General features: G+C 41.5%; 1 protein-coding gene across 5 annotated transcripts in view; it reads left to right on the top strand.

Annotated features, from left to right (window-relative positions):
* ATP8B1 (ATPase phospholipid transporting 8B1) overlaps positions 1-17,748 on the top strand; it is a 225,912-nt gene that overhangs the window by 168,042 nt on the left and 40,122 nt on the right. For all 5 annotated transcript variants that reach the window (XM_030192987.1, XM_030192984.1, XM_030192986.1 and 2 more), the window contains 7 exons: positions 1,437-1,593; positions 1,865-2,053; positions 9,164-9,276; positions 11,723-11,887; positions 12,662-12,773; positions 13,802-13,877; positions 16,494-16,620. In XM_030192987.1, coding sequence (XP_030048847.1) covers positions 1,437-1,593; positions 1,865-2,053; positions 9,164-9,276; positions 11,723-11,887; positions 12,662-12,773; positions 13,802-13,877; positions 16,494-16,620 — 939 coding nt within the window. The remainder of the gene's footprint in view (positions 1-1,436; positions 1,594-1,864; positions 2,054-9,163; positions 9,277-11,722; positions 11,888-12,661; positions 12,774-13,801; positions 13,878-16,493; positions 16,621-17,748) is intronic.

Genomic DNA, 17,748 nt, shown 5'->3' with positions numbered 1-17,748 from the left:
GTCGCTGATCATTGGGGATGAATATGTTTAGCCCTGTTTAGCATGCATTTGCATGCTAGTTGCGTTCAGAGCCCTCGAGCACATTGTTTCACGCGCTCGGGGACTGGTCATGGGGCGGTACCAAACGCCGGCGCTAGTATGGCGCTAACAGCCTCTAGTGCCGGCGTTTGCTTCTGATCATCCCCTGTCAGTGAACCTATTCAAATGTGATAAAGGGATGCACCTGGGCAGAAAGTCCTTCACAGCTGTTGTCTACCCTTTTATTTTTCCAGGCAGATAGACACTTGATTACTTCTCCCTCTGATACCAATGGGCTCCTCAGTAACTGGACTCTCCACATTATAGATCTCCCTGGATCTGTGGTTTTCTCTTCCCTTTGTTTCAGCATGTAGTGTGATCAAGCCTAACCTGCCTTTGGGTGAACTGCAGTCTTTGGCAAGTGACCTGATAGGTCACATCTGATGCTTCACCCTGGGCTGTGTAGTGGTGAACATAACCTCTCCTACTCGCCGGACTACTTTATGGAATATGCTGATTTCTGTATGTAAGACTTTCATAGTTTCCTCCAATTTTGAGAGAACATTCCTCCTTCCAGTGACAGATTCAGCTTAGGATCAGGCGTCCAATGTGTTCCTCTGTGTGGACAGAGAAGGCACATTTCTGGGGGATCCTATTATCATAGAAAAAAAATTAAAAATTAATTAGATAGCCATAAGTTCTTGATTGTTGCTTTAAATGCTAGTCTTTTTACCACCACCCTAAATTACTATGTACCAACCACCCACAAAATTAAGGTGATAAAAGACTAAGGAAGGCCACGTATGAGAGAGGCAATTTAGTTTATTTTTTTCTAAGTACAAATAAAATCAATAGTTTCTCATGGGAAAACAGCCGCTGCTACACATAAGTGTTCTCTGCCACTGTTTCTCCAACTGCTTATATATCCTTTATTTTCACATAGGTTTAACAAATTATCTTCCTCAAATATCATTCTGTTTTCTTTCAATACGATCTTCTTTTTCTCTGTCGTTAAACCACATTTTTCTTGTACTTGCCCCTTTCCCACGCTTGCTTGCACGCAAGAATGTCTTATCAAATCATGAGTCTCCGACTCACACAGCTTTTGCCTTTTTGCCTTGTTTCAAAGTGCACTTTTGCTCTGTTTCAAGGTGCACACCCGTGCTCATTATCTACATTGTATATGCATTTACACTTATAACATAGCAAATTTCATTACTGAGAAGGGCTACACATGAAAAACAGTTGGGTGTGAGAGAAGGGGGGTTTGCTGACAGCAATAACATACAAAGAAATGAAGCCAAAGGTGACTGCATCTCAGTCTGCAAGTAGAAAGCAGTTTAAAGAATTTAGCCACACTTTTACAGATCAGTCTCTAACCAGTGTTTCTGATATTTAATTTTCAATGAATCTTGCAGCAGGTTGACCTGAGCTGGAATATGTATGCAGATGGAAAGCTCTCTTTTAGCGACAGTTTCTTGATTGAGCAGATCAAATCGGGAAAAGATCCAGATGTTCAACAATTTTTTAAGCTCTTGGCAATTTGCCACACCGTAATGGTGGATCGGACAGAAGGTGAGCTTTGAAAACTGCACGATAAATTCTGATTTTAGGAAAAAAGTTGAAGGCTTCACTGTTTTTTTTTTTTTAAGCTATAGCTAGCTATATTGATACTCTTTTTTAAAATTTTATTTTACATTCGACTTGTAAAAAAAAATAAATGTGTTTCTGTGGATTCTGCCAAGGATTTTTGATTGCTGGATTATAAGTATATTTTAAACAAATAAAAGGACTAATGCATACTGTTTCATACACTTCAGAATTCTCATTCTATCTAATATTGTAGGTGATATCACCTATCAAGCAGCTTCGCCAGATGAGGGAGCACTGGTAACTGCAGCCAGGAACTTTGGGTTTGTCTTCCTGTCACGGACACAGACCACAATTACAATCAGTGAGATGGGAATAGAAAGGACCTATACTGTTCTTGCTATTTTGGATTTCAACAGTGACAGAAAACGGATGTCAGCAATAAGTGAGTCCATTAAAACCTAAATGGGAAAACTCAATGAATGAAAGAATGTCAGCAGATGAAGCACTTTGCATGGTAAAAATGACACTTTAAGACATAAGAGGCAAGCCACTACTCCATAATTGCAGCAGCAGTGCCTGCAACCCATCCAAGGTGCATCATAATGATGCACTTGTGTAATGCCCACCTGGGTTGCAGTACCAATTATGGCATGTGTGACCTCTATTGGGATCATGATCTACAGTTGGGAAGCACTGGGCTAGAGTCTACTGGTAACATGAGTACAGAGCTGAAACACACAAGAATTCTGTTGTGATTAACTCCTTCCATAGCCAATAAGGAAACAAAAGAGGACAGGAAAAGGCGGGACTGAGTACCGGCTGACATACTTGCAATGTTACCACGGTGAAAATTGTGGACACTCGGCAGTATATCAAGTCAAATAAAAAAAGCAAAAGCCCCAAAACAAACTATCTTCGAGTTCAGAAAATAAAACGCAACTTTAAAAACTAACAAGCCCAAATTCATGGGAAATAAGCTAGGTTGCAACATTAATGCCTTTCCTGCTCTCCCTAAGATACCCACTTCCTCTTTTCCCCCTCCCCCTCCATCACCAAGATCCTCTCCTTAAGATGATTCTCCCCTGCTGCCTTATACCATATTGAGAAAGGGGAAGCGGAAGGGGAATTATATTGTAGTATTAGCTGGGATCCCTTTTTACTTCCAAAAAATAAATTACACAGACAAAACCAAGATTTGTAACTATTAAATGTAAAAGCATAGGTTATGCAACAAAGCATGTTTTTTTTTTTTTTTTTTTCAAATGTGCTGTAAAATCAATCTGCAATTTTCAAAAGGAATGAAAGCATCAGAACAGAAACGGTGATAACACAGATGACTTTGAAAACAAATTTTAGATTTAACAATTTTTATTGATGACGGAGCATAAACAAACCTTGAACATGAGACAAAACCGCAACCTTAAAAGCAAAAAATAAGAGCACAAAGAGGCCCCGAGGTAACAGAACCAGTCATCAAACGTTTTGCATACCCACCCCAACCCCAGTCACACCTCCTGGTCACTAACATAGAACCAGAGGAAACTCCTGGGGAAACAAATTTTAAAACGTCCATGTTTCGCCCAGCAGAAGCTGCTTCAGGGGCTAGACAATACTCTTAAATAAAGCCAATATTTGAGAACAGTAAAAACAGCACCGCAAAACATAACTGCAAAAAGATCATTAAACGTATCACAGTTATATAATACATAAATAGAGTAATAAGTAAACCAATAAATAATAGAAAAATATCATCTCAAAAGCACCATTCATGAAACATGCTAATTGACAGACTACACTGGTAAAGCACAAAAATGCTTGTGGGGGGACCAAAACTCAAAACATACCCTTTTTTTCTGCAGAGAAAGTTAAATAAAAACAATATGTGAAATTCACTGATCCACAAAATGTATAAATCAATCACAGAAAAAAAGTATAAAGCAATGTAAAACCTAGCAGAATCATTCCTTATCAGGACTTCCAGGGAGCGGTCACTGTACTGGCAGCATTTGGTGACTGTGACAGGTGCACTCCTTTTGAACTAATGGTGGATCACATGACATGCTCACTGATTCAGAGAGCTGTGAAACATCTAAGACAGTAATTACAAATAACCTATCTTTACTGAAATGCTAGGTTTACATAATAAACTATTTTAACACCCAAAAATGCATTTAGCATTTTTTTTTGTTTTAAATGCCATACATTCCACCTTTGTGTTCTAATGATGTCATAGGGAACAGTGTGGCTGCCATGATGTCAAATGTGAAAAAAAGCCCTAAAAATATTTGATTTCAAATACAAATGGCATAAATATGAAGATTACAAAATGCTTATTCAAATTGTATGGTTGAAAACACTTTTTAAAACAATTTAAAAAAAATCTCATCCAGTATGGCGGTGCTTATGTTTTTACGTTCCTATGTGGAGGAGTGGCCTAGTGGTTAGGGTGGTGGACTTTGGTCCTGAGGAACTGAGTTTGATTCCCACTTCAGGCACAGGCAGCTCCTTGTGACTCAGGGCAAGTCACTTAACCCTCCATTGCCCCATGTAAGCCGCATTGAGCCTGCCATGAGTGGGAAAGCGCGGGGTACAAATGTAACAAAAATAAAAAAATAAATTTATCTGTTTTTGTTCACCCACTTTTTAATCACACAGCCAGATGCATAATTTATTATCTATTTAATTATTCATTTTTAGTATTGCTTTTGATCAGCCCTCTTACTCCACTGCCCTTATGATGTGTTTGATTCACTTTTTTCACATCTGCAATTTTAGCTGTGCTGAAGCCCATCATGTAGAAACATGATGGCAGATAAGAGCCAAGTGGCCCATCCAGTCTGCCCATCCTCGGTAACCACTAACTCTTCCTTTCCTAAGAGATCATGTCCTATTAGTTCTTAAATTTTGACACTGTCCTCTCTGCGACCTCCACCAGGGAGGACATTCCACACCTCCATCACCCTTTCTGTGAAAGAGTATTTTCTTAGATTATATCGAAGCCTATTTCTTCTTAGCTTCATTGTATGCCCCCTCATTCCAGAGTTTTCCTTCATTTGAAAAAGGCTCACTTCCTGTACATTAACGCCACTGAGGTATTTAAACGTCTCTATCATATCCCTTCTCTCCCGCCTCTCTTCCAGCGTATATATGTTGATGTATGTTTGTTTATTTATTTATTTATTACATTTGTACCCCGCGCTTTCCCCCACACAGCAGGTTCAATGCGGCTTACATAGTAAATAGAATTATAAAGTATTACAAGGAGAATATTACAACATGTAATAAACATAGTAATAGTAAGGTTTTAAGGATATGTGTATTGAACATGGAAAGGTAAACAAGGCAAAATAGGCAAAAGGAAAGAGATTGGGAGGTGTATGATGTAGGGAAGATGGAGACTAGAAGACTGGGGATGAGTATAAGGAGTTTGGGACTGAGACCACTTACCAATTTTGTAGCTGACCTCTGGACTGACTCCATCCTGTTTATATCTTTCTCTAGGTGTGGCCTCCAGAACTGCACACAGTACTCTAAATGGGGCCTCACCAGAGACACACAAGGGACTATCTCCTCTTTTTTTTAATTTTTTTTCCCTGCTGGTCATCCCTCTCCTTATGCAGCCAAGCATCCTCCTGGCTTTGACCGTCGCCTTTTCTACCTGTTTGGAGACTTTAAGCTCTAAGCTCACTGTGTTAATAGTGATTTTTTTTTTTTACAGATTTGAAACCCAGTTTTGTTTGGACTTGAAAGCCCTCATTGTGCCCTTCATGAATACGTTGAATATGTAATTCATTTTTCAAAAACAAGCATTTTTAATGGTGGCTGCCATCTTGGTTTCAGCTATTTTAATCGTGATTTTTAAGATTGTTTTAAGTGTTTCCAACCATACAGTTCAAATGAGCACAGTGTGCCCTTCATGTTTGTTTTGGTTTGCTTTGACAAGACTGAGATATTGTCTGTGAGTACTGATATTGTGGTACCTTTTGTTTGTTGAAGTAGAAAATTTTAAAATAATGCACAAATAATGTTAACAATATGCCAAAAGAAGAAAAGTAGTTTAAATCCACAAAAAGGAGAATGGAATTAAAATGTAATTAAGAACTTATTACTGCATTCAAGACAAAATCATTGAATCTACATGACCTATTGGAGTGACTACTATAAATCGCGCCTAAAAAATCAGTACCAAGCAAAACTGCTTATATTCTACAAACTGTGCCTAAAGTTAGACATGGTTTATAGAATAGTGCTTAAGTCCCAGGGGGTCATGTGTAAATTTAGGCGAAAACGTGGTGCAAATGCCACCGCTTATGTGCTGAACACCCTTATTCTTTAATTGCGCACGTAACCTAAAATCATGCCCACGATCCACCCTGAATGCCCAAGACCCTCCATTGTCTGCGCCCCCTTTTTTGGGATGCAAGCAGAATTTAGGCACGGATCATGCGCCTAAATTTACACACACTACTTTTTTATTTGATTCCAATTAATGCCGATAATTGCTTGTTACAAAGCCACTTATTAGCACTAATTGTCTCATTCAGTGTGGTCTAGGCAGTTCACAAAAAATACAGTTGACGTTACTTCCTACAGGCAGGGCCAGCCATACCATTAGGCATCTGCCTAGGAAAGCATGCTTCAGGAGCAGCAACGCAGCACCAGTGCAGCTAGAAAAACAGCCCTTTAAAGTTTTGATGAGCGACAGGCCTGTGAGAATCCAATGCAAGCACATTCAAGGCCTGTTGTATCCTACCTCTTCTGACAGTACATCAGACGAGTTAAATGGGAGGCCTTGCGTGCATGCATGGATGCTTAAAGGCCTGCTGCTAAAAGTTTGCTCTGGCTGTGGTGGGAGGGGAAGAGTGGGGAGGTAATGGACATCTTGGTGGTTGGGGAGGGAGGGAGGGAAAGAGAGGCAAGACACCTTGGTTAGAGGAAGGGAAGGATAGAGGTGGTAGACACTTGGGGGAGGAAAGGATAGATGCTGAATTATTGTGGGGTAGGGCTGGTGGTGCATGGCTGATGTTTCACCTAGGGAATCAGATACCTTTGGGCAAGTTCTGGTCACAATGTATATAATTACAAGACAGATAAGCAGAAATTGTTTAATTGATATTTATGGAGTTCTTTAAAGGAATAGTAGCAAGAAAAATGCATGAAAAGTTGAAAAAGAAATGAACAAAGAATATTCAGACCTGTCATAACTTTTATTTCTTTTTAAAAAATTTAAGGTTTTGCTTTTTTGCTTAAGTATGTCTAAAAAGGGAAGTGTGCAGTTATGAAATGCCCGATAATGCCAGTGATTCCTAGGCCAAGCTTACATCCATGATTGGCATAAATGTCTCATTGTTACACACAGTGACATAAGTATGACAGGAGCTCTACTTCCAAAATGGAGTTCAGCATAATTTAGAAGATAACAAAAGCAGAACAGCAATACCAGGAAAAAAAATCATTTATAGATGCTATCTCAGATTTCTATAAAATTATAAAAGACTGATTTCGGTGGAAAGTTAGTGCTACTGAGGAGACTGGGGAAGCGGATTGTTGACCCGTATTACCATCAAGCTGCTGCTATCAGTTTGCTACATATCATGTTAGAAGACTTATAGGTGTGTAACTGATTCTAAGCTAAAGATCAGAGTATAGCTTCCCAATGTTAAATTGCAAAAGTCAAATGTGGATTTATAGTAAAGAGATGTAAAGAAAATACAGGGTGGGATTTGTGGGAGAGTTGTAGGTATTGTACATATTTGGGAGTCCTTTTATGAAGCTGCAGTAAGCGCTAACGCATGCTTACCACAACTTAAAATGCCTTACTGCGGGGTGCGCTCAGATGTCCCGTGGTAATTCTGGCATTTGCGTGCGCATCCCATATGCTAAAAAAAAATAGATCAGGGATGGAGAGTAGATGTGTACTGCGCTAATCGGTTAGCGCATGGTTAGCACTTGAGCCCTTGCTTCCTACAAAATAGGTGGTGTTAGGGACTCACTAATGGGAAAGTTATCACGTGGCCATTTTTTAAAAAATAGAAAACTCATTTTGCCCATGTGGGAAAACCTTGATGCATGGGAATGACCTGCGAAGGGATGTGCTAAGGCCACTTTATACCACAGTTTGGTAAAAGGGCCCCTTGGTTTGTCTGTGGTTTTGTTTCTTAAGCTTCTGTGGGCCTCAGCTGAACTGGGCTGGTCCTGGACCCGCATAAGCAATTTTTTTTTTTTTAAATTGAAGCCCCCCAGCCCCCGACGTGTTGCATCCCCTCCCACAAAATACCACCTGTTCCCATCCCCTCTATAGTTCAGGTAAGGCCCCCTGCACCTACCTTAATCCCTATCGGTTCACTATTGTTCGTTGGGGGGCAGGAGTGCAGCCCCCTCACTCCTGCCTTTTGCAGCATCTTCCCAAAATGGCTGCCTCGATCTCTCCCAGCCGCTTGCTGTACTACATGAAGTACTGCAAGCTGCTGCAAGAGGTCGCGGTAGCAATTTTGCAAAGGTGCCACAAGGGGCAGGAGTGATGGGGCTCTGCTTCTGCCCCCTATGACCACCACTGAACCACCAGGTATTAAGGTAGACTGGGGGGGGGCTACTTGGACTACAGAAGGGGTTGTGGTAGGGACAGGTGGCATTTAGGGGAGGGGGAGTGGCTTGTAGTCGTAGATTGGGAGGGGGGGATGCAACATGTCAGGGGCTCCAGGGGGACTTCAAGTAAAAAGGTTTTTAAAAACACAAGAAAAAGACTTATGCAGGTCCTGGTCTGATATTCAGCCAGGGTCTGCATAACTCTTATGCGGATCTGGGCTGAATATCGGCTGGGCCCACAAGTTCCGCTGCCCAGCCTGCCAACGTGTAGCCCCTAATATTCAGTTCCAGTGTCCGGACATGGCTCGGCACTGAATATTTGGGATTAAGTTAGCCGGCGACATTAAAAAAAAAAGAAAAAATGCTGACCGTCGCAGGCTGAATATTTTTTTTTTTTGGGGGGGGGGGGGGGGGATGTGTTGAAATGGCAGACTTATCTTTTTCATTGAGACCAATTGCCAACATGAGCCATGTTTTGAACTCTTCCTCCAGGTTGGGTCCTGAATGCTACCTGCTTATACTAGACCCCTAAGATTACGCATAAGCAGGTAGTATTCAGGACCTAGCCCTGAGGCAGAGTTTGAAACATGTCCCATGTTGGCAATTGGTCTGAATGAAAAAGATAAGTCTGATTACTATGGCAATATTTTTTTTAATACATTTTTGAATATTGTATATAAAAATTACAATATTTTATTTTTATATGTATATAATAAAATTTATTGTACAGAGTTTAACCTGCATTTATAGTGGAATTGATGACAAATTAAGCAAGCCATAGGTGGAATATCTATGTGAAACGAGTTGCTACTGATGGTTCTTTAGTGATTTGATTGATAATTGTAATGTAGTGCTGGGCTGTAGTTCTTAATCTTCACAAGAAGACAGTATTTGATAAATTTGAAGACCTCGTCTGAGAAGTTTTCACTGTTCAGAATACTTGAAGCATGCTATCATTTTGTTACAGTTAAAGAACCAGAAGGTAATATCAAACTATACTGTAAAGGGGCTGATACAGTTATTTATGAGCGTCTACACCCAGACAACCCCATTAAAGATGACACACAGGAAGCATTAGATGTAAGTATGGTTCACATTTCTTTACTCCACTGTAAATATCCTATGTAGTATTATCACCCACAGAGGCACTGTAAATCTGCAAAAATATTTCAAGCTAGGGAAGAAATTCTATCCCCTTCCACTAATAGACTACTCCTTCCCCAGTGCTTTCCACCCTCCAGCTCAGGAAGGTTGAGTCCCTCAGACATTGATTTTTTTTTTATTTTATTATTTTATTTTAATCCTTTTCTAGAGACTACATTTTTTTTACTTGATTTGTTGATATATTGTGCTTATAACAGAATTTTCTAATAAATAAAACCATAACTATCTAGACCAGTGGTTCTGAACTTAATCTTTATGACGCTCACAACTACTGAATTTTTCAGGATATTCATAGTGAAAATGAATGTTCAGTAGATAATTCTATCTCATGTATCATTTATTGTGGATATCCTGAAAACCAAAGTGGCTGAGTGTTCCCTGAGGAGTGGGTTGAGAACTCCTGCTTTAGATTGATTTGCAATGTCAGCAACTCTGACTAGGCTAAAAACTAAGGGTTCAGTATTCACTGTAATTAAAGTGTGCAGGAGAAACCCCTGCCAACTTTGACCATGCCAACCACCAATATTTAGAGAAACTTATTCAATGGCACTGTCCAGTTATTAGCTCTGTCCATCATGGTGCTTTCCGGTTAGTAATCTGGGATCAGAGCTTGAGTAGAGCTGGCTCTTAATCGATAGCAGTAATATTCAGTCTACTTAGTGGTTAAGTAAGCGCGTGAAGTTAGGACACACTAGATGTCCTCATTTATCTGCCAAGCCAACTGGGCACCAGTCTGAACATTGGCTTGTATCCAGTTAACTTTCAGATGAACGCACTGTCCAAGACATGACCTGGTATTGAATGTCCAGAATTAGTGTAGCCCGTGGCTGTCGTGGCTTATTTATTTTTATTTATTTATGCTACAGTTTATATACTGCTGTATCCCTTGTACTAGGCAGTTCACAATCACAACTAATACAAAATTAAAAACCATGCAATACCAAAATCAAAAATAAGATGAGTTTTCAAATTTCAATAGTCTCTTTTCAGCTTAAAAAATGCTGACTACCATGGGCTGAATATTGGGCCCTAAGAGTTGGGAGGTGGTTTGAACATGTTGGATTCTCCCCAGCCATATTTTCTTCCTGTTTAATCATAATTCAGTACACAAGGCTCCAGATGCACATACTTGGCCTAAATTAACTTGGAAGTCCTTTTAGAAAGGCGCAGTAGCATTTTTAGCATGTGCTAAAAATAAGCACACGCTAAATGTTAGTCACGTCTCTGTCGTTTAGTGGGTGCTGATTAGTGTGCACTAAAACTGGTAAGCGTGCCTTTGTAAAACATAAGAACATAAGCACCGCCATACTGGGAAAAGACCAAGGGTCCATCAAACCCAGCATCCTGTCTCCGACAGTGGCCAATCCAGGCCTCAAGAACCTGGCAAAACCCCAAAAACAAAACAAAAATTTAATAATGTTCAATGGACTTTTCCTTCAGGAATCTGTCCAAACCCCCTTTAAACTCAGCAAGGCCAACTGCTGTCACTCAGGGGCGTAGCCAGCCTTCCGTGGGGGAGGGGTCCAGAGCCCGGGGGAGGGGGCACATTTTAGCCCTCCCCCCGGCGGCGCCCCCCCCCCCCCCCGGCGCCGACATTGCCGCCGCGAACCCGCCGCCGCTGCAGCCTACCTTTACTTTTGCTGGCGGGGGATCCCACTCCCCGCCAGCCGACGTCTTCTTCTCAGTCGCTTCCTGCTCTTCAATTTGTTTGCTGACATCCTGCACGTTGTACGTGCAGGACGTCAGCAAACAAATTGAAGAGCAGGAAGGACTGAGAAGACGTCGGCTGGCGGGGAGTGGGATCCCCTGCCAGTAAAGGTAGGCGGCGGCGGGGGCGGGTTCGCCGGGAGGGGGGGTCCTGTGGTGAATCTGCGGGGGCCCCGGCCCCCTCAGGCCCCACGTAGCTACGCCACTGCTGTCACTACATTTTCTGGCAAGGAGTTCCAGAGTCTAACTACGCATTGAGTAAAGAAAAACTTTCTCCTATTTGTTTTAAATCTACCACATTCTAGCTTCATTTTATGTCCCCTGGTTCTATTATTGTTAGAAAGTGTAAACAAATGCTTAGTTCCTTTTCTGTTTGAAATGTATTAAGGTAGTATATGTGCCTGTGTTGGCAAAGGTTTTAAGAGTGCTTAATTCCACAACTCGGATTTATTTCTTTCCAAATGTTGAACACAATGTAGTGCAGCTTAATCTGCCCCAATTCTAACACTTCTTAGGCTGCAATTGGTGATTTAATAGATAAGTATCATATGTTTCCCTTCGGGGTTCCTGATTACATGATGCAGCATGCCATATGAAATTGCTTTCCCAGTGTTTGCTTGAGGTGGATGCATCCTCTCATCTTGTTTTCATACAGTTTTTTGCAAATGAAACCCTAAGGACACTGTGCCTGTGCTATAAGGACATCGAGCCTGTTGAATTTGAGAAGTGGTATAAGAAGTACATGGCAGCCAGTGTGGTCACAAGTAACCGCGATGAAGCCCTGGATAAAGTGTACGAAGAAATTGAAACCAATCTGATTGTAAGGACCTCTGATAAACCTGTCAAAATGCTTCTCTTAAGTAGTGGGAATTGCTTTCTGCAGATCTAATTCATGAATGTTCATTGCTGATAGCCTAAAAACCTAACTGATTGGAGTTCCTCCAGGACAGATTTTTGGACCACTGCTGTATGACTTGGGATCTAGATCCCCAAGCAGAGTTTTGTGTTTGCTTCTGCACCTGATTTTTGATACTCTAGCACTTTTTGGTATGTTTGAGGGCCTGGTGTCACAACACTAAACATTTGTTTACTATCTAAATAGTACTTTGGGGGGGGGGGGGGGGGGGGGATCAGGACATATAGGTGCTCACAAGTTATCAAATATAACCGTTCATAGGGCCTTAGAAAGATATCTTTATTTCTCTTCTCCCTGTCTGGAGAAAAAGCCAGTATATCCTAAATGAATTGAGCTCCTGGGCCAGTCAGAGTCCAGAACAACACGTTTTCAGTCATTTCTCTGTAACAGCTTTAAACATAAACATGCCCATCTGCTGGCCAAACTAGGGAAATACACTCAAATAATCAGTATGGTTTACAGGCTTAAAACCCACTGTTTTGTCACAGAGTCCCTGAATTTTTAAGCCTTGGTCTTTCCCTGACCTGATTCCTTTTTGTTCAGGTGATCTGTTTGCACAGTGACTTTTTAACCAATTTGATTTATGAAGTTAACAGCTGGTTCAAACCACATTAATCTTTCAAATATTGGTCCAGAAGTGTTGTTTATGTTCTTACTGTTCATTCCAATGTCTTACAGCTACTGGGAGCTACTGCTATTGAAGACAAATTGCAAGATGGCGTTCCTCAAACAATTTCAAAGCTTGCCAAGGCTGATATTAAAATCTGGGTGCTTACTGGTGACAAGAAAGGTATTGCAGTTATGATAGTGCTAAGCATCTCCAGGTTATTTGTTCTATCATCATATGAAACGTTAAATATTTCATGTTGTTGAGAAATAAAATAGATTTGAAATAGAACCCTTTATACAAAAACAAATCTATACTGTGTGAGGACTGACAAAAGTTGCTTTATCATAGAGCTTCTTTTACTAAGGGGTGCTAACAGATTTAGCGGGTGCTAAATGCAAAGAAGCCCATTTTATTCTTACAGGCTTCTTAGCATTTAGCACTCGCTAAGGGGTCCTTTTACTAAGGGCGATAGAAAGTGTCCGGTGCTGTGATTACCGCATGGGTTTGCCACACGTTCCGGCCACTTTCTAGCATGGCAAAAATATAGCTGCTGTTGGGCCATTTTTTTTTTAATGGCCACGTGCTAATTTCCCCGTTAGCTTGTGGCCATTACTGCCAGGAGCCCTTTGCCACCTATTTTAGGTGGTGGTAAAGGCTCCCCCGCTACTTCTGCACTAATCAGGTAGCATGTGGTAATGTGCTTGCGTTACCCGATTAGCGGTAAGGTTTCGGGTCCAAAATGGATGCGCGCCAATTTTCATTTTGCCGCAATTAGGAGATTTATACTTTGCAGGGCTAAAGAGGAACTATGTTTAGCTGTAACCAATTTAAAGGTAGCTTTGAATTCAGGTACTGGCAAAGCCACAACGAATATTCATATGAGAGATTTGTATGCAATGCTTCCACTGCATGCAAATCTCTCTCATGAATATTCATTGTGGGTATCCTGAAAACCTGACTGGCTGGGGGACTTCCAGGACCAGTTTTGGGAACCAGTGGACTATTTTAACACATCTTTTGGGCTTTTTGTGAACGTGAAACCAAAAAATAGTGATTGATTCCTTTTTTATTGTTCATTTAACTTTCCTTATTCAAACTTTGACGATTTTGAGACATTTGGTAAAACAAGTTACATATCACTTAAGTGCATTTTTTTATAATTTTAACTGGATAATAATATGCATGTATATTAAAAAAAATTTTCACAGAAACTGCAGAAAACATAGGATTTTCTTGTGAACTTCTAACAGATGACACAGATATCCGTTATGGCGAGGACATCAGGTAACTGGAACAGGGAGCCGCTGAGCAGCAGTTAATTTTATTATATTCAGCACAGCTGACTAGCTGAGTTTGTGGCTGAATATCTGGTTAAACCCAACTGCACAAAGATGATGTTAAATTTTAAAGCAGCCACATATGTCACCAAATCTAACTGGTTAAAATCTGTACAGAGATCACTGTGTACTGATGCAGCAAGAATAAGAGGTTGGGTCAGGCCACTGAATATCAACTCTTAAATAAAAACAAAGGGGTCCTTTTATCAAGCTGCTGTAAAAAGGGCCCTGCGGTACCTAAGGCAGAACTACCATCAGCGGCTGCTTTGGTGCCGGCGGTGGTTTCAGGTTGCCGCGTGGCAACCCTTTAGTAAAAGGGCCTCTTAGTGATGTAACTTGTCAGAAATGGCTCCTGGCCAGTTAAATCGTTTGGGGCTATCTGCTGATATTCAGCAACACTTAACCAGTTAGCGCTGCTAAAGTGAAAGATGGCTATTTTGTGGGCAGTGTGAAGGTGGAGTTGATATTCAACACTTGAATATCAACTCCACCTCCACACTGCCCACAAAATAGCCATCTTTCACTTTAGCAGCCTGTGGTAATACTTAGCAGTGCTTAACAGTTTAGTGATTAAATTGGACTGCATAAAAGTCAGTCCTATCTTTATGCAATGACAGCATAAGAAAGAGCTAACCACATAAACCCGGATATTCAATTCGTTGCAATAAACTCTGCTCCTGAGAAGCTTTGCACAGATTTTGGAAAATTGTAAGGGGCTCTTTTACTAAGCAGCAGTAGGGCTAATGCATGGGTAGCACATGCCAAATCGGCAGTATCGCCGGGATAATGTGGACGCCCACTGGTAATTCCCAAAGTTGACGTGCTGTTTCCTGCAGTAGAAAATAATTTTCTATTTCTACCGTGGGGGGGGGGGGGGGGGGGGGTTCCTGGCAGTAATCGGTATTGTGGCCACATTGATGTGCGCTGCCTGATTACCACCACGCAGGTAGTGCGTGAGCCCTTACCGCTATGTCAGTAGGTGGTGGTAAGGGCTCGGGCAGTAAATAGCCACATGCTACTTTTAATTTTACTGCACAGCCATTTACTGCCCCCATTTAAAAAAGCCCTTTTTCCCAGCCTTGGTAAAAAAAAATGGGGTAATATTATAAAGGCCTTTTATAATAGTATCGTAGGGACTATGCAGCAAGTAGGCACACATTAAGTGACCCAGATATAGGTGTGTTCATGGGTGGAGCATGAATGGAGTCACAACATGCATTTTACGAAGACCACATGCAGGTGTAAATGTCCATGACTTCAATCTAAGAGCAATTTCTATTATTTTAGCCCTAATGTTTTATAAAGACACACAGGGGTATGTTTGAAAAAAAAGTCAGAACATCCCAAACAGAAGTCCATCTCGCATGTATTTCAAACAGGAAATACGTCAAGATTTCCTGTTTGAAAGTAAGTGAGAATGACATCCATACACTAGCAACATCCAGCATGAAGATCCATTTTGCAGACTGGAACACCCAGATTATAAATGGGGGAGATGAGGGATATGGATGTCTGTATGGCAGCGTTCGTTGAAAATGGCCACACAGACATCGGTGCAGAGCAGAGGGGGCAGCCTAACGGTTGGTGCAGTCAGTGGACTGTGAACCAAGGGACTCGGGTTAAGTCCCACTTTGCCTCTCTTATTTTGTAATTGTGAGCCCTCCATACCTACTATACCTGAATGTATACCACTTCTATAGCCTTTAAGCTTGCAGTTGGCTTATTTATTTAAGTACAGTAGATATTTTTCTGTTTTTAGAGGGCTCACAATTACAAAATAAGAGTTTAATAGGATTTAAATGCGAGTCCCTTGGTTTACAGTCCAATGCACTAACTACTAGGCCACTTCTTAAACTTGCTTCGTGCTTTAAGAATGCCCATAATACCTGAAGTTCTCGTAGAGCCTAGTATCTCCTTTTGATTTCACTTTGAGAGAAGTGGGACAAGAACAGCAGCCACTGGGGATTAAGGTGGTGTGATGGCTTAATCCCCCCCCCCCCCCCAGTGGACAGCTGCTCAGTCAAGGCACCTTTTCTACATTGCGCATGCCTGAAACAGTTCTAAAGCATCACGTCCTTTTTTAGACATGGTCGTTTCTTCCCCTTCATTAATTGCTGTTGAGTGTCCAGATTTCAGGCTCTCCCTAATCGCACCCAAACCACGCCCTCTTGCTATTTGGATGTACTGCAGTGTTGGACATCCCTTTTCTGTCTTTCCACAACCTGTACTTGGATGTTTCAAGCAAGTGGATGTCCATTTCAGCCTTTTGGGATGTCTACATGTATATAGTAGGCTATAAATAGGCACCTACTTGACACTCACACCTAAGCAACTTGTTACTGTAATTGCCTCTAAAACACCATATTTTCTGGTCATTCTAGGGACATCTTTAAATGGGAAATAATAAGGTGCTAGGTAGTGCAGGAGAATGCTAGCCTTGCATATACAGATTCTTTAATTATACTGGGGTTGGATTGGAGAGCTGTCACTGGCTTTAGAAGGATATTGAGTCAATAGATGCAGTGGCTAGAACATGATCAGCAATTTATAATTCTTTTTCCAGCACCCTTCTTCAAACAAGAATGGAAAATCAGAGAAACCGAGCTGGGGCAAACTCGGCAACTTCTCAACATGAACCTTTTTTCCCTACTGACAGAAAACAAGCCTTGGTTATCACAGGCTCTTGGCTGGTATGTGCACTCCGATTATATAGTACGTTGTAATCCAAGTTAGCATGTTTTAACTCTGTAGCGGTTTTACAAAATAAGGTTTAGAAAAGATTAACAGGGGGAGGGGTGGAATTTTCATACTCTACACATCAGGGCAGTTTGCAGGGGTACTTTTCACCTATGGATCTGGCAACATTTTTCTATGTGAAAGTATTTTCAAACTTTTTGAAGGTGCAAAGTAACCCAAGCAGACTGTATTTTTTAGGAGGTGCTTTTTACGTGGAAAATAACACAGCTAGTGGCCCTTTTATTAAGCTGCATTAAGCAGTTAGTGTGTGTTTGCACTAATGTTCAACACACAGTGTATAATGCACGCTGCAAAGGGTGGTGCATAGTCATGAACGGGATGGAGGGGTGGCCTTCTGTGACTGCTAGTGTGCAGGTCATTGCTGTGTGCTAGCTGTCACAACTTCCATTAGTGTGGCTGCAGTTACTGCCACCTCATGGAGGAGGTTAAGTACAGCTGCAATATGAGCAGTCTAGTAGTGATGCTGCTAACAAGTGAAGTGCTGCAGCAGCGACATACCCGCATTATCTTCAGATTTTTTTCCCTCCTCTTTTCAACCCTGGGACCTATCCATGGGTTGGCGCTGGTATCCGAAATGGTGCCTCTACCTCCTCCTCCTACTGCTACTAATCATTTCTATAGCACTACTGGACCTACACAGTTCTGTAACTTTCTCTGTCCCTAGCGGGCTCACAATCTAAGTTTTTGTACCTGGGGCACTCTGGGTACTGCTGCTAGGATTCATTTCTCTTTTATGGAAGGATGACCCCTAGAGCTAGTACCCCAAGACTACAATTAGGGGGCAGAGGTGCCATTTTGGATTCTGGTGCCAGACCGGGTAGTGGTGGAGGAGGACCACTGAACTACCAGTGCAGACTCCTGGGAAGGTCCCAGGGTTTTCTTGTCCAGGGGAGGGGGGAATCGGATCAGATTATGAGGAGATTAAGAGGAGGTTTCAACGTACAGTCAGAGTGCAGGAGGGGGATCAGATCTTGAGGGGAAAGGTAGAATGTGTTCATGGTGTGGGATGGGCCAACCTGGTTTGCCTGTGCATACTTTATCTATGGAGTTGGTCTCCACCA

The sequence above is a fragment of the Microcaecilia unicolor genome, chromosome 2, assembly GCF_901765095.1.
Source record: "Microcaecilia unicolor chromosome 2, aMicUni1.1, whole genome shotgun sequence".
In the NCBI taxonomy this organism is placed as follows: Eukaryota; Metazoa; Chordata; class Amphibia; order Gymnophiona; family Siphonopidae; genus Microcaecilia; species Microcaecilia unicolor.
This window is presented reverse-complemented; position numbering and strand designations above follow the sequence as displayed.